The following is a 26889-nucleotide window of genomic DNA, read 5'->3' as shown; positions in this document are numbered from 1 at the left end:
CCATGGTGAGATGTGTAACTAATATGATACATTGAAATATTGGTAGATGCTGATATTGTTCCTGTTTACAGTGAGGCTAAGCCATGGCCTGATGGTTAGAGCACTCGATCGCAACGTGTGAATCGCAGGTTTCAATACCCATCACCAAATATGCTCACTGTTTCAGTCGAGAGGACGTTATAATGTGACGGTCAATCTTACTATTTGTTGATGAAAGAGGTGGCGGTGGGTGATGCTAATTAGCTGCATTCCGTCGAGTTTATTACTGTTAAATTAGGAATAGTCGGTTTGTTTTTGAATTTCGCGCAAATCATCACCCACCGCCAACTCTTAGGTTACTCTTTTACCAACTAATAGTGGGATTGACTGTTACATAATAACGCCCTCACGGCTGAAAGGGCGAGCAAGTTTGGTGCGACGGGGATTCGAATCCGCGACACACAGATTACGAGTCGAACGCCTTAACACATCTAGCCATGCCGGCCCCAGGAACGGTCAGAGCAGATAGCTCTCGTGTAGTTTTGCGCAAAATTCGAAACAATTTTTTGTCAGCATACATATTAACGTTATATTAGTAAATGTTATCATATGGAGCTCTATCTTTAAGACTAAGCACACGTATCTGAAACGATTACTATACATCATATTAAAAAAAAGTTTTTGGTTTTTTGTAAATATAAAATACTCTCACCCAATCGTATTTGTAAACGAGTCTTTAGCCCGTTGATCCATTGATCATTGAACCAAGATAATACATTTTTCCGCCTGGTTGAACCGCCCCTGAGACGTCGTTGTTAATGAACAGTGAAGATGGGTTGTTTTTGGTTTTTTTTCGATCTTTAGTCTTGAAGATAAGAAAAGAAGAGCAATCTTCTTGTGATTGGATGTAGGAAAGTCGCGAATATTGGATATCAGTCCTCAGGTTTTTAATGACTTTCTTGTGGTAGATCCCGTGCTAACTGATGGACATTTAATGTGCATCTAAAGCCTGAAACACAAGCAAGCATGCGATTTTTATTTATTGATCGATTTCAGAAACTGCGGGTATATTACTTAAACATCAAATATACGTGAAGCAATGAGTGCAACTTTCATATTTAAATATTTTGTTAAATATAGTTTTTGTCTAAGTGCTCTGCAAAATTTAGATGGTTTTAAATTTGCAGTTATCAACCAGTTAACAAGAAAAAGGTTGAGCGACATTTTCACGAATCCTTATATTCTTCATATAAGAAGGCTTTGCTAATAGAACGCAATCAACGAGAGATTAGTGAGAGATTAAGAGATTATAACAATGTTCTAAAGGGGACAACCGATATTCTTGCATAGATTTAACAAGGTTTAGGGTAGAGTTGCAGTGGATTGGCAGAAGCCTACCGTTTTAATTTGCTGTTGTCACACGCCCATGAAAGTGTGACATAACTTTTTCACGGCTTTGATAGCCGCTTCATTACGACGAGAATTTATTTATATTTATGTATATATTATTAGACTGCTTTAAGTATCGATGGACAGAACTCTGGCGCTTATTTTAATTTTTGAAGTTTCCTTTTGAGAATTCATTTCATTGTGTAGATATAATGATATACACTCTTCAAATTTAAAAAAATTGTCAAAGTGAAAAATTATATTTTGAGAGTTTAGATTATTTTAACCTTATTGGGGCCCGGCATGGCCAAGCGTGTTAAGGCGTGCGTCTCGTAATCTGAGGGTCGCAGGTTCGTATCCCGGTCGCGCCAAACATGCTCGCCCTTTCAGCCGTGGGGGCGTTATAATATTACAGTCAATCCCCCTTTTCGTTGGTAAAAGAGTAGCCCAAGAGTTGGCGGTGGGTGGTGATGACTAGCTGCCTTCCCTCTAGTCTTACACTGCTAAATTAGGGACGACTAGCACAGATAGCCCTCGAGTAGCTTTGTGCGAAATTAAAAAACAACAACAAAAAAAACCTTATTGTATACATGTGAAAGTGACAAAATTGCGGACTTACGATGCAAAAACTCAGGGTTTGATTCCCAGTGGTGGACACAGCAAATAGTTCAGTGTGACTCGGAAACAAGCCTAACTCTTGTCTGTTTACTAACACGAAGGTTACTTTGACATCGCTATACGCTGACGTGTCGAAATTTTCGGTAGTAGCAGTGGTTTTGTGTATCTCTTACCATAAGATTTCTTTTCTAGCTATTTTTTCATTAACTATAAACTTATATTTAAAGCGATTTTGTCATTTTGTGATTTTTCAGTTAAACCAACCAGCTTGCGATGTACATCCCTTGGCTATAGGCATGATCTAACAAAGAATGTTATTTGGAATTGACTATTTCGCATGTATTATCAGTGTGTATAAAAGCCAAATGTCAGTCCGTCACGCTCGATTTCTCTGAATTTAGTGAGCTACACGAGTCCAATTCTACTTTCTTTCTTATATAATACTTCCTCTTTTGATTTTCGATTCCCATTTAGTTGAATTTAATCGCTGACGTAGGTGTAAATGGCTTCTACATTTTGGCATTTTTTCACTATAGAAAAACCTGTCAAGGACAGACACGACCAGATCAGACATGACGTTATCAGAGATGCCAACTATTAAGATCTGAGCATAATCATTACGACTATACGCTCATACAGACAAATATTACGACTTGTCGCAACTCCCAAATTATTATATATTATATAGGCCTATACAATAAAGTGATAAATTGTTCACCCGGAGCTTGAAAAGGTGAAAAGAAAATTTTTACTGAGATACAAATAAATTTTGATAATAAATAAAAGACATAGGCCAAATGGCTACTTGCGATAATCATGTTTGTGCTTGAAGTAATAAAAAAATATTTGTATCTCCGACGTCTACCAATAGTTTGAGTGCGGTGCTTTTCCATACTGGATACGTGGGGGAATCCATAATTACGTCATCAGTGTTTGTCAGCCAATCAGCGCTCGCGTAGATGGGTATTTCTCGTTTTCTGAGCGGCATAGAAACACCAATGCGATCGTTCACAAGTTGGAAAAAAGAGGTCTCGTTCACCAGATTGTCTTGTTTCTGGCAAATCTAACAGGACTAAAACTGTGAATCAAAAATTTAGGAAAGAGTATAGTGCAAAATATCCGGTCATTGCATCAAAAGTCAGTGACAGTCATGCGTTTTGTACAGTTTGGCACATCAATTTTTCTGTGGCGCATGGCGGAATAAACGATTGTTCCAGACATACAAAATCGGCATCTCACCAACAAAAGGCTGAGGGGAAGACAAAAACGATGCAGAGAACGACATTTATGAGTAAGAATTCAGAATGTGAAAAAGAATTTCAAAAGAATTTTTTAAAATTTATTTATTAAATACACAAAACACAGTCATAAATAAGCAATCGAGAGCAGTAATAAACAATAATAGTTATAATAATAATATACTAATAAACAGCTTAGAGACATTGGTCAGGCCAAGTACCCGCAAATGATAAAGGGCTCTGTCTACGATGATTACGCTCAGTCATTTGAAATAGTTGGCATATCTGTGTTATATATATGACATAACATCATCCATATCATTATGACGTTAAGCTAAGTAGGATTCGAATAGGAAAGCCGGGAAAAGTACTATGAATAATAAGTCAAAATTTTAGCGCAACTCTGTGCTTGGGAATTATTGGGAAACATCTGTTGTTACTAGACATTTTACTAATTAAGTAATAAAGAAATGTGATGCTTCTTTTGTACTTCGAGTCTTCACTGTTTTCTTTAGCTGTAGGTGTGCGTGTGTAAAGCCTTATTAAGGCTATTTCCTTATATAAGTCTTAACATAATTCGCCCTTTATCTACAGGTGCAAGTACCGAAAGTGTGGATCTGCTTCCTACACCTGAAATAGGAGTCACGTGGACTAGAAACCTCCCGACTGATGAGGGTCATGAGAGCGACCAGATCTACGAGTTTGATGGTGCAACGAGCGTGGTGGTTCCCGAGACAGTGTTGAACCACAACTTAACAGACAACTTTACAGTAGCCTTCTGGATGAAGCACGAGGCTTTTCCAGAGCCGAATCACACATCCCATCATGTGAAAGAACACATCATTTGCAACGCAGACGATCATGGTAAATAATGTTCTGTCTACCATACATATGCTTACAAGAAAAACAAATGTAGAAAAACGTGATAGATAAAGTGGAGGTAGATGATGAATGAAGACTAATTAATGTAGTAATATTTAAGTGGTGAAGAATAGGTGGTTGGGTGGGTGGATGTGTGAGTAAATAAACATATATATATCTGATAGGTGAATTATGCGTCAATTAATAAGGGTGGGGAGAGATGTTCCAAAGAGCATGAATGTAAGAAAAGAAAAATATACGAGTGAAGGTTGACCACTAGAGTGGTGAGCAAATATAGTGGTAAATAAATAGAGAAGGAAAATTATGGGATAATTATAAGAATAAAAAGGGTCTGAGTGAAGGAGGAAGGCTGATCTTAAAGGGTAACATACCACTATAAGATAGGATGAAAGATAGTAAAGGGTTGATGAGTTTAATGTGTGTGATGTGAGATTAAGGTGGAATAATGAATATTTATATAGCAAAATTATAAAATATGTAAGGGAAATGTAATAAAAGTAATATGCAAATAATAACTTAAAACAAAGCAAAACACTGGATTATGAATGAGAATCAAAAACGTATTATGATACTAGGCTTATATGAGTTCTTCAGCCCACCTGATGAATACTGTTATTGAGTGTAAAACTTATTGGACAATAGCTTCTGGGAGACAAAAGAGAGATCTAAAATATTGTTCTTCACACTTCTTATATTGAGAGGCATTACAGAAGTTAATAGGAATGTGAGGAAAAAGTGTACAGATAACTTGATTTTATGACCATTTTTAAGCTTATTAATGTTTCTAATATTTTGGAGGCTTTAGACATCTCAAACAGAGTTCTTCAGTATTACGTTATCTTTGGCTGTATACAAAATATAAAAACAAAACTTGCTAAAGGACAGAATATCACGTAAGACTGAATAGTCTTGCATTATATGTTTGATACTTAGACAGCTTGGAACTTTGTAGTAGATTCAACACATGAATATAACGAGTGATTGTTAGTCATAATAGGAACTGAGTTTTGTCTTTCTTTTGATACACCATTCATTAGATTGACCTCTCCTTCGTTTCTGCCAGTCTTTTAAATATAGTTGGATGACCAAAAAACAAATTGTATTGTTAATAGTGATAGATAGATATGTCTTGAAATAATTAATCTGAATTTTTACAAGAAACAAGTAATTAATATTCTACCTAATCAGTTTATTCTCTATTGAAACAGGTTTTAATTGGTTAATGAAAGGTCATTGATATGGACATTCAAACTTTGTCTATAATGAACCGGTCATGCTTGAATGACAGCGAATATTTATTCTTTGACAAGGCTGGTAAACTTTGGAATAAAACACATGAGGTTTTCCTTTTGGGTGTGTTTTGTGTTTTTTTTTCCACATTTTTTCTCTTACATAGCATGCATGCAACCATTTAAACCACATTTATCTTTGTTTTACTACTCCATTCTATTGGATATGTTTCATGTTTCAGTAACATATCTGTAATAACACTGTTGATGATATGTTCAGTTTTTGTACATTTTTCTGTCAGTGATAATGTGGACGTATAACTCTAATAAAATACATGAAAGTGAATAATTACGGAACTAGCTTTGTCTTTATAAAAAATGTTTACCCATATATGAAACTGTATCAATGATATATGCAGTATCAAGAGATTGATTTAAAGGCCCTATATTTCTGCTAAAAAAATCAGAAATTGGTTTGAATTTGATGCAAGACTGCACTAATCAATTCTAATTTAGCAGTGAAAGCCTAGAGGGAAGAGAGCTAGTCATCACCATCCACTGCCAACTCATGGGCTACTTTTACCAATGAATAGTGGGATTGACCATGACATTATAACATCCCCACAGCTGAGAGGGTGAACATATTTGGTTGGATGGGGATTCAAACTTTCAACTCTCAGATTGCAAGTCAAATGCTCTAACCACCTAGCCATGCCAGGTCCAAAAAACAGAAACGTCTCAGTATTAGCTGAAACGTTTTACAAACATGTCTTCACACACAAAGATAACAAAGCAAGGTGCAGTGAGTTTTTATTCTGACAGATACAAAAATTCCTGAAAACATAACTCTCAATTTATAGCAGTCTTACAAATATGTTATTTTTACCAGTCCATTTTACTGTATATTGTAGTTTTTATATTATTTCACAAAATCATCTGTATCTATTTATTGTCAAGTATGGCTGTTAAACTGTGTAAAGCGTGCCAAACAACTTATGTATTTTAATTACATAAACTTGATTAGCATTCAATACCTAAAATGGTTTTACAAGTAAAATTTATCAGTCTGTCTATCTCAGATTAATATAAGCTTTATAAACAAGTTTGTTCACTTCTCTACATGTTTGTTCTTAGATTTAATTCACTTCTATATGCCTGGTTAATAGAATTTACAAAGAAACTTCTGTGCCTTACACTTTTTTTGGCAAGATAAAGTTCACAGATTAAAGTAAAAGGATCGAATTGACTGGATGAATCTTGGATATAAGATTGTGGTTTAGTTACTTGGAAAAAACTATAACATTTCCTTCATTGTTATAAAAAATAACCTTTTTGTAAGACTGCTATTAATAGTAAATGTTTTCAGGAAAGTTTTGTTTATCGTAGTAATACAGCTTGGCTATACCTGGCTTTTGTTATCTTTGTGTGTCTGTGTGCATGGATAGGTTTATTGTTTGTTTTGTTTTCAAATTTCGTGCAAAGCTACTCGAGGGCTATCTGCACTAACTGTTCCTAATTTAGCAGTGTAAGACTACAGGGAAGGCAGCTAGTCATCACCACCCACCACCAACTCTTGGGGTACTCTTTTACCAACAAATAGTGAGATTGACCATCACATTATAACACCCCTATGGCTGAAAAGGTGAGCATGTCTGGTGTGACGGGGCTGCGAACCTGCGACTCTCAGATTACGAGTTGCACGTCTTAACCCACCGGGCCATACTGGGCTGGATAGGTTTATAAGTAGTTCATTTTAAAAAAATTAAGTTACTGTTTGTCAAGCCAATGTTTTAACTAATATTTGGATTATTTCATTTTTCTAGCAGAGACATAAGACCACACACACACCTTTAAATCAGTGTTTTGATATTGCAAATAACATTGACACAATTTCAGGTCTGGCTAAACATCTACATAGAGATAAAGCTAAATCTCATGGTTACATTGGTAACCCCTAAACCTTCATATGAAAATGAAATGATTCACTCCAATGCTGAGATCGTTCTGAATCTGTTGTAAGTGATAACTGAAGGGAAAATACTACTTCATCTGCTGAGATGCAATGCCTCATTGAAACAAAGAACAACTTTGGTTTTTTATTAGACATCTCATTGAAAATGGAAAAATAATTGAACCTTTTTACTGCTTCATCTGCTGAGATGCATCGCCTCACTGAAACAAAGAACAACAACCTTGGATTTTTGTTAGACATCTCATTGAAAATGGAAAAATAACTGAATGTTTTTCTAGACATAGAGGTTTGGTGGAAAGGCACAATATTTCAGTTGATGACCTACCTGGCTAGTGATATATCAGATGTTCTTTTAAATCTGACCTTCACACAAATAGACATGTGAAAGATTTCAATCCAAAGGAATATTATTGTACACCATAGCAAACATTTGAAATTTAGTGTTTGTGGACATATGTATGATGAAATTTCTTTGTAATTGTCCATAAACTTTTCGTTTATTAAAAAATATTACAAAAAGGCATGATCCTTTCAGGGATATATCACAGTCATTGCAACTTAAAAAAAAATGGTACACTGAAAGTCACTAAAAAATACACATTGTTCAAACCAATCAGAAAACTGTACCTTATTTCTCAGTACTGATGTGCAATTTACATTAGAATCTGTTGGTACATCAGTAACTTTAACTCTACTATTTCACTTGAAAGATTTAGACTTTGAATTTTACCTTTAATAAGTCACAATGGGTGAACTTTGGAAATTGTCGTGTGGCTTACAAATACCTGAAGGTTGAAAATATGAACATCGCTATAACAATATCTTAAGCATGTATGTTAGTTTTAGAAGCTTGAAAGCATAACACACGAGGAAACTTTTGATTTGAATATTTGCAACAACTGAAACAACAGCAGACAGTATTGATGTTACTTACTTATGATCTCACGCTAGAAATTTCACATAAATTGGATCTCCATTTTAAAAGTCATACTAACTGGCATTCCACCTCTTGAGGATACAAGCACTGGTCTTCTGATGTGAAAACGGATAATGAAAGAGAATGCTGCCTATTTGAAAATCCACATTTAACTGCTAGTTGTATATAGATATTGTGTTGCATGTACTATACACATTGTTTTGTGTAAGCTGTACGTTTTTAGGGAAGTATATGAAATGATATTTTGGACTACAGTGTTATTACACTTGCTGGTATTGAGCAGCCTGTCATCACAGACTAAAACATCCAATTGTTACACATGAATAGCATTGTATTACCTAAGAAACCAATGTATCAATATCAGTACTAAATATTATTAGGCATTTTCTTCTCAAAATTCGTAAATACCTGACTCTCCTGTTTCCTATTTTAAGAAATCCTCCAATTTTATTTTTGGGAAATAAAGTAAATGCAAAGCATTACTAGGAGATATAAAAAAAAGTTTTTACTGCATATTTGCAAGGTATTAATTAATTAATTTTTAACGTGATCTTTAACATAAATTTAATACTGTTTTTTAACTTCTCTAAGTTTGTTTATTTCTGAATTGCATGCAACGCTACACCAGGGATATCTGCACTAGCCATCCCTAATTTAGCAGGGTGAGACGAGAGGGAAGTCATCCAAACATGCTTGCCCTCTTAGCCGTAGGGGCATAATAATGTGACAGGGGTTTGAACATGCTACCCTCAAATTACAAGTCGAGCACTTTAACCACCTGGCCATGCTGGGCCAACTTCTTTAAATTTTGTACAGACTCAGTATCGTGGTCAAGAAATTTAAATGAAATGATTTATATGCAAAAACGGCTCGTTTGGGTTGATAAAATATCTTACATAGAAGAGCGAACAATGTTTCGACCTTCTTCGGTCATCGTCAGGTTCACAAATGAAATGATATTTTCTTGATGAATTATCCAATTCTGTTGTCATATGTATTTGTAATTTCCACATTCAACGTCATAAACAGCGAAATGTAAAGAAAGGTAAATGGAGAATAGGTGTTTAGTGGGTTTGCAGTTAATTGGTTTGAAGGTTGATAATATTTAGACGTTTCTTTTACCCCGCTTCAACAAATTAAGCATTTAATTCTGTTTAAGGAACGCAAGCCTCAATAAAGACACGAGAAGACTTGACCTATTATTGACCCTAACGGTTTTACAGCCGAGGAAAATAATCATCACTTTCATTGGCGTTTTATTTCAAGAGGGTGACTTTATGACGTAAAAAAAATGTATTCTCTTTATCATTGTTATTTAGAGCGCCAACTGAATTACAAAGCCAGCGATAAATAGTGTCATGCTTGACATGGTCTGGTAGCTAGGGCGCTCTACTGACAATATACGGGTCACGGGCTCGAATCCTGATTGCTAAACATACTCAAGCCAACTATCCAAGTGTAAAACAATTTTGACTAATACAAAATATCCGAGAGGCCGACCTCTAAACTAAAGGGGTCAAGGTCAAGTGAAGTAGCAAAGAGTGATATTTAGTAGTATATAACCAGTATTATTATAGCTTAAATTACCTATTTGTTTGACGACAGTGATTAGACGTTTTAGTTTTTTAATTTTAGGTACTTAGTTGAACTACTGATTCTGAATTATACATACTGTTTTTTGTAGTATAGTGATATTAATTGCTTTAATCGTATTATTAAGCTTGCGAATTGTGTTAATGAGCATGACATGACCTATAAGATTAGCGTTCCACAGCTGTGTACGGTCTCATTATCACCAAAACGTGTTCCACACTTTGTGACTGTGGGTGTAACACCAAGTTCTATTATTTTTCTTTTTGTTTGTTTGTCACTGTTGTTTTTAATTGCAAAGCTTCACAATAGGCAGTCTGTATTGTTCCTATTACGGGTATCGAAACCCGGGTTTTAGGTTTTAGCATTGTGTATGTTTTCTCATAGTCAAGCCACATCGGGCTATTGCTGTGACCACCGAAGGAAATTGACCCCCCTGATTCTTATCATTGTAAATCCGAAGACTTACTACTGAACAACAAGATGGAGGCAGAATTTGTAGCAGATGCTGTTGATTACTTGTCTTCCAACTATGCGCATGTAATCTTTGTTAAGCTTTATAAGAAAAGTCTAAACAGACCTGTTTGTTCTTTGTTTTAAGTGCAAAGCTACACTACTAATACCAGTGCTCTACCCAGTGTAACGATTTAACCCCGAATTTTAACGCTTTATGCACTCACACTTGTCGCTGTGTTGTCGCTCAGAAGACATTATGGGCATTTGTTGATCTCAAATCAGTTTGTTTGTTTTTTTGTCTCTTAAACAATATTTGTAGTGTCATATTGGCATCAGAAACACTGTAACATCTTACCATCAAAACCATATTAACATCATTGTGTTATTGTCATCTAAGTACTATTAACTGCATCGTGTTGAGGCCATAGATTAATAATGTAACTTCATTTTTACATCAAATTATATCTCAAAATACCAATTTAAAAATAACAGTTTAAAAACTACTGTACAAATAATTTATTTGTTTGAGATTTCGAGCAAAACTACACGAGGGCTATCTGCGCTCGTTCAAATAATAGTAAGTAATATAGTAAGAACAGCAACTTCCACGCCTCTTTCTTGGGAGGCCCGGCATGGCCAGGTGGTTAAGGCACTCGACTTGTAATCCGAGAGTCGCGGGTTCGAATCCCCTTCACACCAAACATTCTCACCCTTTCAGCCTTGGGGGTGTTATAACGTTATAGTCAATCCCACTATTCGTTGGTAAGAGTAGCCCAATAGTTGGCGGTGGGTTGTGATGACTAGCTGTCTTCCCTCTAGTCTTACACTGCTAAATTATAGCAGGCTTGCGCAGATAGCCCTCGTGTAGCTTTGCGCGAAATTCAAACAAGTTTTTGTGCTAGTTAACATTATACTGATAATTTCGTTTTGGTGCCTCCACATTTCTGTAGTAGCCAGGTAATTATAATTATGTCTTGACTATACCGCAGCTGACCATGTGTTTCTGACAAAGTACAATTGAAAGTTTGAAAAGTGTAACGGAGACTTATGAAGAAAAGCAAAGTATAGGAGTCACAGGAAGCATAACTTCATGATATCGTGTTATTATGTTTTAAGCCATTTCAGTTCATCTTTATCAAAGTATTTACCAATGAAATCTCTTATCTGAGTGAATGATGTTGTTCTCTGGTTAATCTCGTAATGCCCCACTATCGAAAATAATATGTAACTCGTGAAGATATCTCATCCAACCTGGCAGCCGCCAGTAATACCGTATAATAAAATTAACCGTGTGACTGATGTGTCAGGCCTGAATTATTTACTAACTCTTACAGGTTTGTATTTATAAGCTGAAATTTGTTAAAAAGCGCTGAAAATTAGTATTAGCTTTCGTAATCCTCATATTTCTAAGTAGTTAATTGTGTGTATGTTGTTTGATACAAAGCTACACAAATGGCTGTCTGTGCTTTGCCCACTAAGGGTATCGAAACCAACTTCTAGCAGTATAAGTCCGCAGACACACTAATGTTCCACAATTAATTAACACATACTGTTGTATATTTCCAACTTTTTTTGTAAATTGTGATTTAAGAAGGACAATTAATTACATTAACTTGTCATCGACCAACGTTGCGTGTAAGTTCAAAAGAAACTGCGTCTGTGTGCTAGAACGCAAACAACTCGATATAAAATGCTGTCCTTACAGCGGTAGCCAAGCTTTCTTAATACAATCGATTGTCTATAATGGCGTGTCTTAACAAAAGCGACATTTGCACGTGACCTCCTTCAGCATTGAGTCAGGCTACAAAGGTCAAAGTTCTGGGAAGTAGTGAGAAAAGCTGCACTTTTAAAATATCGAACAATAAAAGGTACGTATTATGATGGACAATGGACATAATGTCTGTAGCTATAGCGTTTTAGTTAGTATGTTTTAAAAAATGGATTATTTATTTTTTATATGTTTCTTTTAATCGTGATGGAGTAAATAGGTAGTTTCGTTGGTTGAATGATCAAAGACCTAGTTTCTTGACTGGTACAAGTTTTTTGTATTTTTTCTGTAGTGGTAATAATTTTCATTAAATGAAGGCGGCCATATTAACTGCATCGATAAGACCACCAACCTGAAATGGCTCGTGCAGTGAGGAGTTGGGCGTATTACGCAGATAAAACACTTAAAGACTGCTGCTGAGGCCTATTAGTGATGGATGTGAAGTAATATTATTAATGGGAGAGATAACGAAAGTTAGTATGGAACGTTTAAAGTGGTGTAACTATTTTGCAAAATTGGTCGTTTTAAAACACCCAGATACAAAAACTCAATATCTGAAACTTTGAAAATCGTAGCGAGTGTAAGATTGCGTGTTAAAACACCTGCGCAAAATTGTTTTAATATAAGTGATGTTAAAATTGTAATGAGAAAGAAACCTACGCGTAGAATCTGTAAACATTTGTAAGGTAATAAATAAAAGCAGAGTCAATTTGTGTGAAACTTTTATCACTCTTTACATAACGACGTTGCTCCCCTGGTAGGATACTGTTGAGTTTATGGACTTGCAGTGTTAAAATTTGAGGTTCGATACCCTTCAGTGAGTACAGCAGGTGGGTTAGTGTGACTTAATTATAAAGTAAACAAACACAATGACATTTTAAAGTAACTGAAGTCTAGCGGAAGACTTGAGACTGCTAGAAATGATGAATGATATACTAATAAAAAATAATTAGTGTAAGAAGTAATTGAAATTTGTTAAACTAAAGCCATCTTAAGGTATGAGAATATTGTGAGAGCAAAGCAGATAAAAAAATTCTCTTTCCATGTTTTAAAGCATAAGAAATTCGAAGTTGTGGAGTTTTCAGATTATACAAGTCTCACCAGACTTACTTTCATTTCGTGCCCAGTTCACAACCGCCATCACTATTCCGTCTTTGTGCGGAACTGCAAACTGATTCTCCTGTTACGACGAGAATTTTACCAGGAGAGACCAAGTGTCTTCAGACCTGCAGAATGGAGATGGAAGATACCTGAAGTTTGTGACAACCAATGGCATCATTATGGTGTTAGTGTAAAGTTTCCTGAGGTGCGTTTTTTTCTTTTTCTTTTTTAACATCTGAAATGAGTATCCCAATCATAAGCTAACATAATGCGAAGGTATTCTCTTAAACAGCCAGACTCTCCAAGTGATGTTTGAAAGTTTTCAACACCTTAGTACAAGGCCTGTTTTGATATGCAGCTCAGACAATTTTATATTGCTTCAAAACATCGTATGCAGTTGAAAACAGATTTATGCAGTAACATTTATACATGTAATTGCTTGGTAGTTGTAGAATTACAAATATTTCTCTCAAAGCATACATTATATTTTATGTATAATATCGTGTAGGTTTTAAAATCATGAATACCTAATATAACAAAGTGTGTGTGATCTCATTATGATTTTCATCATGCACAAAAATCGACTCTTGCTTTCCCAAGAACAGATAGACAAAACATATGTAAAATAATGCTCAATGCCCTTCCATGGGATGTTACACTGTGGTACATATTTTAACCCACGGTTTCTGTAACTCTGAAAAGTTCTTTGGAAAAGCTCCTGATTTAGTGTTTGAATATTATTTAATTATTTTAATGCAGTACAAAAACATTACTGTAATGTTTTTCAGGTCATTCTGTTTGTGGATGGAGAGGTATTTACTGCATCTGCTAACAATCCAGAAATCATTGATGATTGGCCTTTACATCCCATGAAAGATGTTAAATCTGTTTTTGCTGTTGGTGCTTGCTGGCAAGGTGAGAGAACTTGCTTAGTTGAAACATATGTTATGTTAAATTGAGTGAGGAATTTATATTTTGTTAAAAAATTTAATATAAAAGTTTCTAAAGAAAATCATCATTTCACTAAATAAGAAAGTACATAAAACCAATACAATATTTAAAACATCACTGCTTTATTGGTCTTCAGATAAATTAAAATAAAAATTAAACTGTATAGTGACTGGTCAAGGAGCAAGTCAGCTGATGAATCTAAAATTAAGCAGTTAGTTCACTTTGAAAGCTATTTGTTATAATGTATGCTTTTAATACTGATACACAGGTAGCCCATACATTAATTGTGGACAAAGCAAAAGTAAGATCGATATATGTGAAATTAATAAGTGTCACACACATTTTATAAAGATTCTTTTACAGAGCTGTTTTTAACTTGATGGTATAAGTAGTTTTTTTTTGGGGGGGGGCCTTTTGTATTATTTTACTTGTTTTTATAAGTATTAGTTTCTGTGTCAAAAGGAGTGTTAAAAAAACATTGTTTTATACTAAATTGTATTTTTATGCTATTAAAATAACCAACACATCATATTCTGATTGACACTGTAAAAAATAGTCAACATCTACTTGTAAAAATTACTGAAGAAACAATAGGATAAATTAATCTGGCTTTACATTTTAGGACATGAAAATAAAACTGCATTCCATTTCCGTGGTTACCTTGCTGGGTTATTTCTTTTGCGAGGGCAGACTGAAAACCCAGAAGTATTGTCTTGTCTACATCAGTGCAAGGAAAGCCTTGAGGAACCACCAGTTGACTTGTTAGAACCTGGAATGGTGGGGCTTTTGAAGATATACAAAAATAACTTTTTTTTTGAGTAAACTAATTTATAATCATTAAAAAAACGTCTGTGGAATAATACGATAATAATAACTTAATTAACTGACATAATAATCTGATTTTTTGAAGTAAGAGTTTATGTTGTGCATGAAATAAATGAAATTGGAAAATTTAATATGTATGTGTAATTTTCATAACGTTTTTTCCTAACTAACACATTTGTTATTGCTTTCATAAAAAAAACTAGTATATTTTATTTCTTTCTCACTGCTACACTAACTTTAAATTTGTTATTCTAAATCCTGATCTATATTTTTGTTTCAATTTACTTTTGCTTTATTGTTTTATTTTTGATGTAATAATATATTGATTTTTTTGTCCATTCTGACTTAAGGAACTAATGACGAACTCTAAAAAGACACAAGTGACTATTGAAGGGAACAGTAAAGAAAACTTAGAGAAACTGGTGTCAAATGTGATGTACTTAAACACTAGAGAATTTCCTACACCTGGCCGTCGCAACCTGTACATTGACACTGTTGTGATGTGAGTAGAAATTTTTGTCTTAAGAAATTGTTTATACAAAGTTTAAAAGGAGAAGTGAAGTTGCATTCGTTTACATTAAAATATGCTATTTTTTAAAAATATTCTAGAAGTATAAGCTTAATACTGATGATTTCAAGATTATAATCTTTTACCTTAAATCCAAGTAAATTATATAATCAGAATATTATATATTTTAAAAGGTATAATTTTATTTAGGTTAACTCAGTTTAATTAAAGACTGCAAAAGGTTTTAGAATTTTCTCTAAAATGTGGATAAATTTAAACTCAGGTGCTCTAGTGGGAAACCCCAAAAAGTTCCAGAAGTTAGGAGTTATGTGATGGTCCTCAAGCCAGATCTGCCAGTGATCACCATTAATGGCACTTCCAACTTAGCTCGAGAATATGAAGCCTTTAAGTTGGGTATTGAACTTTTCAATACAATCTCTCTCTCTGTCAGCCAGCATCATGAGGAGGAGTTTCCAGATGTAATAGTGAGGGCAGACTATAAACTGGACAAGTGTTCTGTGCAGGTTTTTCCTCCTTTAAACCCTGACCATGAGTATTTCCATTTGCCAGAAAATCTAATGGTGCATCTTGGCATTCATCATAAAGAAAAAAGTGAAGGATTAGTCATCTTTGGTGAGTAAGAATAACAACAAAGATTATTAATGATGGATAAGATTATTCTAAAAATGTTATTATAATTATTCAGATTGAATTAGAACATGAAATATACCACAAGGTGGCAAGAAAACAAATCATAAGTTTGTTTTAAATACTTTTACCTTTTTAGGATAATTTTGTTCACTACATAGTATTAATTAAAGCTGAAATGACTTCATGATTGATTGATGAAAAAGGTGGGGGATCCAACAGTGTGTGATGTTGCTTCGCATGGATAATTATAGACCTGTTGGTCTTGGTTCTTGATAAAAGGTGCTTTGCAAACTCATTTAACCAAATTTAAACTTTTATGGGTAGTCAACATGGTTTCATTAGTTCAATAGGAGAGAATCTTGCATTTTAATATTCTTTGAAGAGGTTGCTGCTTATTTGGACAAGTGTAGATTTGGTGTATCTGGATTTTCAAAAAGCGTGACAGTGTGCCACCATATGGAGGGCTTGTTGAAACAACTATCTTTATAGATATACGAGATAATTATTAAATAAAGTGGTTTGATAGAATAAAGCAGAGATTAGGCAAACTCGATTTATGTGAAAAGTGGAGTTCTGAAATCTCAGTGTTCAGACCTTTGCTGTTTTTGGATTTACATCAGTGAAGGAGTTGTCAACAAATTGCTCAAGTTTGATGAAATTAAGATCTTGGGTATCACTGGCTGTGAAAATGGTTTTGCCATTTTACAAAAGGATTTATATCAGTTGTTGAGTTTTGGAGTTTGGGAAATAAATGGAAGATCAATTTTAAATATAATTGCAAAATAATGAATGTTCATCATTGTAATTTAAATTATAAGTATGAATTTGAAGGGAATAATCAGTGTTATAGAAAAAAAGGATCTTAGTATTTTTGTTGATCAGTCTCTTGAGCCATCCAAACAGTGTACTATTGTTAGTGGCAAGGCAAATAGGATTTAGGTTTTATATATAGATTATTAAATACAAGTCTAAATGGGTTATGATTTACTGAGTAGACCAATTTGGAGTACAGTGCTCAGTCTAGAGTTCCTTATACTGGGAAGGACATTGAATCGTAGGAAAGGGTTCAGAGAAAGATATTTCAGAGGTTCATATATCTGAAATTGTTTTCTCATGGAAAAGAAGAGTTGATGGGGATCTGTTTGAAGTGTTTAAAATTACAAAAATTAATAGTGTTGATGCATTATATTTTTTCTTCCTTTCTGGTAAGAATTTTAGGTCTAGAACACACACATTTAAATTTTGGTAAGTTAAGAGTCATCTTCAGCAAAATAGTTGTATTTTTCTCATGTGGCAGTTGACCTTTGGAATGGGTTGTCTTCATATGTGGTGGAAGCAGTAAATTTGAGGGAGTTCAAGGGATAACTTAAATATTTGAGCAATGAAGACTGGTTTTGTGGTGTCTATTTTTATTCTTTAGTTTATTTAGTGGATGGAATGGCCTTAATGTACCAGTGGGTCTTTTTATTGTCTTTAAATTTTATTTTTCAATATCTTTTTACAGATTTCTTCTTATTTTTAATTAATTTTCTTATTTAATTGATTACTCTAAATTTACCTCAAATGTAATTGTTTATTAATTTTTTATTATTTTGGTTATTCTTTTTTATTTTTAAGAAGTGCTGTTTTCTGAGTGAAGTAATTGGGAATTAATAATGTTGAAATTTGTTTTTCAGGGGCAGACAAAATTCACAATTATGAGCTAATTCTACGACAAATTATATACTATAATCGCAAGCCAGCCTACTATCTTAACCGTGCTTTTAAACTTGTTTGTTCTGAACTCAACAACAGATTTGTAAGCAATGAGTACATACAAATGGTAAGTTCTTTGCTAGTTATTTCTAGTTAGCAGATATATTTTACACATACTGTTGAGTAGTAAACTGCAGAGCAACAAGCCACCAAAGCTTTTGAGAAAGTCAGTAGGGTAAAAACAACAATTTCATAAAACCACAAATTTGTCAATCTGATTACCTAACTAATACTTGGTAATAACAAACAATAACCATTTTGCAACACTACTAATGAGCTAACAACACACTTATAGTCATATTCTATGATTACAAACATGTTCTGTGAGTTGCAAAGTAACAAATTTTCCTCATATCATATGTGGGTGTAAGAGTGCTTGGGTGAACACACTATATAATCAATCTGCAGCTGTATCAATTAGATAAAACAACTAGAACTATGTTGATTCTTTAGATGTGGGTTCTTATTATTATCTAACCTTTGAAATTGAAGTTTTCAGTTCTATGCATCTGAGTGAAAGGTTTTGTATCAGATAAAACAACTCTATCATAGCAGTAAGTGCCTAAGATGTAAATATCCTATGTAAAAACAAATGCTACCATTGCCAAAGTCTGACATGGCTTTGCTCTAGCACTCTGGAATGAAAACAAGAATGATAAGTTGTATAATTTACCTTTGCATTGTTTTCAAAATATACCTTTCAAGGAAAAAAAAATTGACAGAAAAGTGGAAAATTTTATATTGATAACCTTGAACAGTCTTTATCCCAGCAAGAATAGAGGTAAGGTTAGAAACAGTAAAGCTGACTATGCAAAACTAGCCTAGGCATTAACCCAGCCAAAGAAAAGACTGTCATCCTAGTCAGTTGGAAGAAGAATTATAGTAAAGATATCAGCAAGAGCTAAGAAAAGTCAAGATATAGCTCTAAGAAAAGTTATAAGGAATGGTAGCACTAAGAAGTAAGGAAAGAACATTTGGTAGTTTTTAACATAGTCCTACCTCAATGTAGTTGTGGCTGTAGTTCAGCCCATTCCTACTTAGTGTTTTGCTTTAAACTTTAACACAATTATAGACTTGAATTGAGTTTTATCAATAGATGATCCTTTCTAAATACTCAACATATTAAAAAATTTGATAAGTATCAGTCAGATAGTTATATTGTCTCCTGTAAGCAAAGTAAGACTAGTGGAGCTTCCTATCTCGCTTCTAACATCAAATACCCCATTTGTGATGTTATGGATTTTGTTAGGGTCACATAATTTGCTTACATGCATGTGTCTGAACTTGGTTTCTGAAACAAAGTTTACAATAAAGAAATGTAGCTATATACACCATTGTAAACAAAGTTTACAACAAAGAAATGTAGCTATATACACCATTCATTTAGTTTGAACAATTACCAAGCTACAAAAAACACAAGAAGTATGGATGAACAGAATAGACAACAACCAATTTGAGATTGATCTACGTTGAAAACCACCAAGTGTTGTAGTGTTATCTCCCCATTCCTACCTTGTTTCCTTATTTTTTGATGATTTCATTCCTATTTTCTAATTTTATTTGAGAAATTTTTATGCTAATTCAAATAACTTAGTACATACACTTAGCTTTATTATTGCTTCATTATTGTAAGATAGTTTATGTTATGTTTGTTTAAAAAACACTTTTCTATTTGCACACTTTTTTATTTCAGATTGGGATTTATTTCAAGTTCTGTTACTTCAGCAAAAATAATTATATCAGTGTGCTATATTTGTTTGCAATGTAAATATATAGTAGGAAACACTGATTAAAGAAATATTGCAATACCTTAGTATGTTACTGATAAATTCAAAATATTTGTTGCTACTGTGATAATCAGGTAGACTCATTTCCAAAAATATGTATCAGGTATTCATGATACACAGCAGATTATAGGATAAATTAAGCAGAGAATAAACTGAAATCATGGAGGAAAGAAAAAGACAAGAGCAGGCATGAAAATGGAAAGTAAACAGTATATATTTCTCTAAAAATACAATAATGACAGTGATTGACTTTTATGCTATCTGTTAACAGAATTCCACAATTCTAGATTATTTTAGTGATAGATCATTCTCATTATACATTCAAAGAATGTGAACTCTTAGCTTTTACTAATTTGTATAAGTCTCTGTCTTATTGCTTGTATTGAGTTTGATCTGCACTCCATTGCAATAATTGCACAGAAACAAGTTTAAGGAAGTATATGCCATATTGAACAGTCATTTTCATATGTACATTTTGTCTACTAGAAGAATAGAGCTAATATACAATCATTCAAATTCTATTTACAAATGTCCACTTTTATTTATGTGCAGAATATCAGCTTAAAATTTTTGAAAATATTACCTGAATAAAGACGTATTCCTTTTCTAATTATGGAAGGGTGAAATGTAGCAGTTCTTTTAACTGCTACAAATTGTGTTCTCTTACCATAGTTTAGTAGAATACCTTTAAACAAACTTTCCACAAAAAATATTGAGATATTTTAAATTTGAATTTAGTGAATAGCTAAAGCAAGTATGTATAGTACTGTTATTATGGTTGTTAGTAGAGATTTGATAAAGGACATATCTCTTGAGCATAAAATGTAATTGTCATACATGAAAACTTTATATGCTGAAAAATTTGGCAATTCATTATCACATGGATTTGATTTTTGGATATCAGTATAAGAAATATGTGCTTTTGTGATAGCTCATACCAGTTTAAGTGTATCAGTATCTGAAATTAATTAGATGAGTGTTTATGTTTGTGAAGAAAGTCGAAATGCCCATCTTCTAATCAAATAATATAAGATGTTTTTGTTTTTTACTCCTTCAGCTAACAGTAATTCATCCACGTGCAGAACCTAGTCATGAGGTACAAAACCATATTGATCCTGTAGCTTTTGCCCATTCCCATATCAATAAACACAAGGTAGATATTCAACAGCCTCAAGTTCAGTCAGGCTACATTAATGCTAAACTCCTAGACAGTGCAGAAACTGTAGCCAAGACTTCTGCAAGTAAGTTAAATGTCTGTACTTTTATGCAAGTTTATATCACATCTTTTCAGTTTGAAGTTCTATACCTTTAATTTGTTCTGTACTGTCTGTTAAAAGAAGTTCCTGCCATATGTTTTTTATAATACTAGACTAAAGGAGTTACATTAAGTCTGAGAGAATCCTGTCTTAAAGTATGTAATTGTGTAGATACAAAATATTAAGCAGTATTAATTGTCAAGTGTGATGATACATTTTATATATATATATATGCACACACACACACACACACACACACACACTCAGTTATATAACTTGATGGTTTCCATAATACTAATACTTATCCCAGAATCTTAAATTTTCATTTGCAAAGTTGTTTTAAACAGATGACGATATGGAAAAATTAATGTCAGGATTGAACATGTGTTAAATATAGTGTTACATCTTTGTAATGGAGGTTTTAGCAACATTCTGTGCTTGGAAATGTGCAAGTATTTACTTGCTTTGCCTACTTATCTTGTGGTTTTATGTTCTAAGTCATAAAGAAAACTTTGGGCTGTGTTTTACATATAAGATTTTAAAGTGTTATGTTCAGTTTAATATTATTTCCAAAATTATTAAGGTCGAAGCACAGTAATTCACACTTATAAAGAAATGTACAGACTTTGGCCATTTAGATTTTGAAATAATAAAAGATATAAGTGTTTATAAAATTCTTGAAGCAATATTGAGGTTGTACTAATAAACGTGTTAGAAAACATAGGCTGGGCACGGCTTAGTAGTTAGTATGTGTGTATATGAATTGGAGTGTTGCTTTATTTGTCCTCTTGCCACAAAAATGCCTTCCAGACATTGGAGCCATATGTGTGCTTTAAGACTCGTAATATCTTAATTTTTGGTCTGGCAAGAGTACCTAAAGATTTGAGTTCTATTGACCAGCTGTCTTAGCTCTAACCTAATGGTTCAAAACTTAGGATGGCTATGTATAACTAATCCTTATGTAGCTTTGCACAAAAATTCTAAGAAACAAACACAAATTTATATAACACTTGGATCTCTTTACTTTCATTTTGAAGATAAGTGTAAGATAGTCATTAACAACTAAAAAAAATACAAATAATTTTTTTAAACAGGCCATGCCATGACTATCATCATAGTTGTCTGTGTTGGCTTCCTTGCATTCATGATTGTCTTGGGAGTTATTCGCATCCGTGCAGCTCACCACAGGTCTCACAGTTCCAGGGATGATGAACAAGAGATGGCCTGGGATGACTCTTCCTTGACAATTACAGTCAACCCCATGGAAGTAAGTACCATGACCTTTAGGTCATTGCCAATTTCATATATCTCAATACACTGACTTTAATGTCATTTTTGAAGTCTGTAATTGCTGGTATAAACTATAATCTAATAAATATTAGTGGTGATTTTGTATATTGTAATCACTCCAATCAAAAACTGATTTTGTATTTTCATGTTAATTGATCATAAATTTTTTTTTAATGACATGTGGTTTATACTCTTGCATAGATAAAACTGTATTATATAATAAACATGTAATTTAGATGTTGTAGCAATAGCTGTAATGACATTATCATAACCCATGGTAAGGACACTGAGAAAAATCTTCAGAAATCCCTTACATATCAGTATGTTATTTATGTTGCTGTTTATAAGAAAATGAAAGTGCATACAACTCAAATTTTGATGACCTACATTAAGAAAAATTACATTTCAAAAGGAGTGCACATTTCACAGACATTATTCTGTTTTTCTTAAGAAGAAATTTGAACTTATTACTGAGCTGTTACTATTTGTTGATATCTCAGCAAGTTGAAGAACAAAAAGGGACACGAACATCACACAAAAATGATGACAGTGATTCAGATGATGGAAGTAGCTATCATGAGGGAGAGAGTTCCGAGGAAGAAACTGAGAAAGTAAAAGAACGAGAGCTAGAGTGGGACGACTCCAATATGTCATTCTAATTCTGTATTTTCTGTTTCCCTTTCTCACAAAGTCCCTAACTCCTCATGTTGAGATATTGTTTATATAAGCTGTGTACAAATGATACAAGAAAAAAAACTGTATCATATTGTACATATATAAATACAGAACCTTGTTGTGATGGAGGAAAATGTTTTGTACTTTAATTTGGCCAATTTTGTTGCTTGCATTACTTCATAGCTACATTATTGTCTCCCTAATACTACTTAAATTTATATTTTGTATAAGCTGAATTTATAGTAAATTGTTTTGAAATAGTGCCATAATAAGTTTCATATATTTTGATGGTGTTTTTTTTTTTATGTTGTGACAAAATATATTTATAAATTTTCACACCTTTTTTTATGGCACATTATAATTATAATTAACAGCATCTTTAACCCATGATTGTAGTTCTGCTGTAGGCCTGTACTTTGTAAAGATGAATAATTAGTAGATTGTGATATGCACGTGTAGAGAAGCTTGCAGTTTCAGTGTGTTGTAGCAAAGATAAGTACCTTGTCAATGTAGATCAAAGAGTTCTGGAGTTCAATCTTACTTTCCCTACAAGGTGAACTGAATAACATATCCAAATCTATGTATTATTGGTATTTTACTAACAGTTTTGCTAGAAGTCTTCCTGTAATCTTATTCAGTTGTAATTGTGTAGTTTTAGTCACTGCATATGAGATTTATCTACTACTTGTGTGTGACTTCTTTTCCCCTGTTTGTATGTCACAACATATACTTATCTTTGGGTATGCATAAATGTGTTTATATGTGAGTGAGAAGGAAAAGGTGGTGAACACGACTTTGGAGTAAAGTTTTAAATGAAATTATTGTTGTGGTTTGACAACATTAGCATTTCTTCTGACAACAGTATTGGAACAAGCAGTGTCATAACCATGAAAAGATTCAGGAAGAAATTGCTGTTGGCTTGATGTATTCAGCAAAGCTGGACTGGGTTGCTAAGTAATCCTTCTTATCATAAACTATGATGTAAAAAAACAATAGCACTGAGGTATCTTTGTAATTGAAAAATATGTTTAAAGCAAGTGACTAAAGCTAGATAATAATATCTTCTCTGATAAATCTAATCTGTAATAAATATTAAGTTAGTACAAAAGAAATGTGATTAGTGCTGTTAATGAATAGTAGGAGAAAGAAACACAAGGTAAAAATAACTGAAAAAGTAAAACTTGATTTTTTTTTAAATAAATTAAGACAATAACTTCTAAACTAATTTAAAGAAAAACTTACAATAGCATGTTTCAGAGTAAGACTTTAATATCTTAATTTCTTATTATTCTGGCTTCCTCTAAAATGTAGTAATGATAGGATCATTGCTGTAGTTAATACCATACTTTTATAGAGTCATCCTAGATCTTATGGGGTTCTGTCAGTTGATAGACAAGTTTCTCAGGAACATGGGTTTGTAAGGGTTTAGTGGAGACAAAAGATTGATGAAATGAGTATTTAGTTATGTCTTCTTTAAAATGTTTAATATGTGTAGCTGAACAAGTCTCTCTGTGGTAAAACATTCCATTTGTATTGTTGTTTTTATTGTGGGTTTAAGGGTGATGGGCAGCTTGTGTTGAGTATTTCTACATAAGTATCAAGCTTTTAATCTTAAGCTAGCTAATGGTTTTATTATTTTTACTACTGTATTGTTATTGTAATAAGCATATCAAAATTTAGAAGATAATAAAAAATCATGTTAAACTTGGAATATATACACATCCATATTTGGTAGAAACTGGAAGAACTTGTTAACATTATTTCTGTCTAGAATATTTTTTGAATTTTTTTTCTATAACTTGTCTGTTATTGAACACTGTAAGAGACTGGTTTTGATTATTTCCTACTAGTAGCCATGACTGTCTACTTAAAACACTGTAGTACCTGTGATCATGACTTATCTGTCTAAAAATATTGTAAATCACAAATATATTTTATTGTTTCTCCAAATGAAGATCAGATAATTCTTGTGACTTCACTATCTAAAACACCATGATGTGTTACCATGATTTCCATACCTAAAACATAATTTTTTACTATGGTTTCTTTACCTACAGGAGAAAAATGAAGTTCAGCTATACACTAATTAGATGAAAATATGGACATGTAGTTAACTAGAGTAGTCCATAATTCATTCCCCACTGATTAACTAGTAAATCTGCAGACTTTATGACTAAACAGTATTTTTGGTGGGAAGGCTACAGATAGTTTACGCTTGACAATAACCAAATAAAACCAATCCATCATTATTTTTTTTGTAACAAGATTGCATTGTTCATTCAGTTTTTGTTATATCACTCTTTGCTCCATTAAATTAAAGTCTCTCACAAAAAGTATCATAAGATCCTGAACCAGTGCATTTATTGTTGGATATAATCTTTTTTACTTCTTCTTAGAGTATTACAACAGCAAATTAAACTTTTTTTAGCCAGATCATGTGATTTTCTGTATTTTATGAAAGAATACATAAAGTGGTTAGTGACTGATTGTTTTAGTCTTTTAACACAGGAGTATTTGCTTTTTACTAAGTTTATGTACTTAGTACCTTATTTGTAATTTCATACTTGATTTTTGTATATGAGACAACATTAAGATACCTTTGGGCAAAATAGAAAACTAAATAACTCTCTCCAAAATCATATAATAAATAGTCAAATATAAACAACATTGGTAAAATGAGTAGATTTAACACAGAAAATCACCCCAGATCAATTACATACTAATAATATTTAAATATTGAATTATAAAATAAATTAGAGAGCATCATATATGAATGTATCATGGGGTAACATTTTAATCTAAAATCTAATGGATGTATTTGTTTCTCTTTTCTTTTTGGTTTAGTTAATGCTTTTCATATTTTAAATAAGAAGCAATATTTGAATTATAAAGGACTTTAGTTAAAATTAAGATAGATTATTTACTCTAATAAACAAATTTAAGAATTACATAAATGTAATCTGTATAAGTTAATTTTCACAACTAAAATAAATTGCTACGAATTCATCCTCTCAAATTTTGTCCTACTTTATTTCTACTGTACTGAAGCTAGTAAATTACTTGAATTTACAGGAGGAGTTTCTTAGTGTACAAGTTTATGTTAATTTTAGCTCTTTAACAAGTAATAATAAAACCTTTCTCAATACTTTTGTTTTGAATTAGGTCGTGAACTAACTAATATGTACACACTCATCATAATAGAAATTGCTGAAGAAATTGATTAATTCTGAGAACTGTGGCAAGTTGCACATTGACATTAAGATGAATTGCAAACACACCATCAAGAGTAAACTGTGCAACTGTTACCAAAATCTCTAACACGATGAATTGCAGATAGAACATAAGAATTTTCATGTAGACAGTTTGCTGGGAAAAACAAAATATTGGTTATGGTAACTGTCCACTTTTGTGTAAGTAACATTTTTTTGTAAATAAACAGAAATTCTACCCACGTTGGTGCTTAGAATGTTGACTCCTGGCAAATGCTACAATATCACGGGGTTCAGCAATTCATGTTTTATTTAGTTTTATCACATGAAAGGTTTCAGATGTGTTTAAAGCCTCAAGTATTGAACCCTGAAGGCTTCACGCAAGTAATTCAGGGTATTGGAGGTGTAATAAGAAGGTAAGTGATGTTATTAACCCAACTAAATATCTTTGAGATGTGTTAAAATGTCAGATTAAAAGCAGAATACAGTTTTTAATTCTTCCTGAACTATCTGTGTACCTAACTCTTCAAGGACTGCTACAAATATTCACAGGATGTATATTACCATGTTTTTAAATCAGTGCTTCATCTTATTGCTGCTGTCATTAAAGCCAGAGGTGGTCCAATTCATGGGACTGTTCTTTATATCTTGGTTGTTACATTTACAAAAACAAATCATGCAAGTTAATCATTTTTGTGATATCAGGTGGTAACGTATAAAAACAGAATCATGTTCATGTTATGATTAGTCTGTAAACCAACAAGCAAGAATATGAATTTGTAAAACTTGTAAAGACATTATAGTGAACGCTTCTCTACCAAGG

General features: G+C 33.0%; 1 protein-coding gene across 1 annotated transcript in view; it reads left to right on the top strand.

Moving 5' to 3' along the window:
- Window positions 1-25873, top strand: part of LOC143223099 (calsyntenin-1-like) — a 63964-nt gene extending 38091 nt beyond the window's left edge. Inside the window, exons 7-16 of the mRNA XM_076450548.1 lie at window positions 3819-4088; window positions 13186-13364; window positions 13948-14074; window positions 14733-14887; window positions 15286-15437; window positions 15727-16076; window positions 17771-17916; window positions 20694-20877; window positions 21987-22159; window positions 22683-25873. Coding sequence (XP_076306663.1) covers window positions 3819-4088; window positions 13186-13364; window positions 13948-14074; window positions 14733-14887; window positions 15286-15437; window positions 15727-16076; window positions 17771-17916; window positions 20694-20877; window positions 21987-22159; window positions 22683-22841 — 1895 coding nt within the window. The 3' untranslated portion in view covers window positions 22842-25873. The remainder of the gene's footprint in view (window positions 1-3818; window positions 4089-13185; window positions 13365-13947; window positions 14075-14732; window positions 14888-15285; window positions 15438-15726; window positions 16077-17770; window positions 17917-20693; window positions 20878-21986; window positions 22160-22682) is intronic.
- Window positions 25874-26889: the final 1016 nt, after the last annotated feature.

This window comes from Tachypleus tridentatus, chromosome 8 (genome assembly GCF_004210375.1).
Source record: "Tachypleus tridentatus isolate NWPU-2018 chromosome 8, ASM421037v1, whole genome shotgun sequence".
Classification (NCBI taxonomy): Eukaryota; Metazoa; Arthropoda; class Merostomata; order Xiphosura; family Limulidae; genus Tachypleus; species Tachypleus tridentatus.
This window is presented reverse-complemented; position numbering and strand designations above follow the sequence as displayed.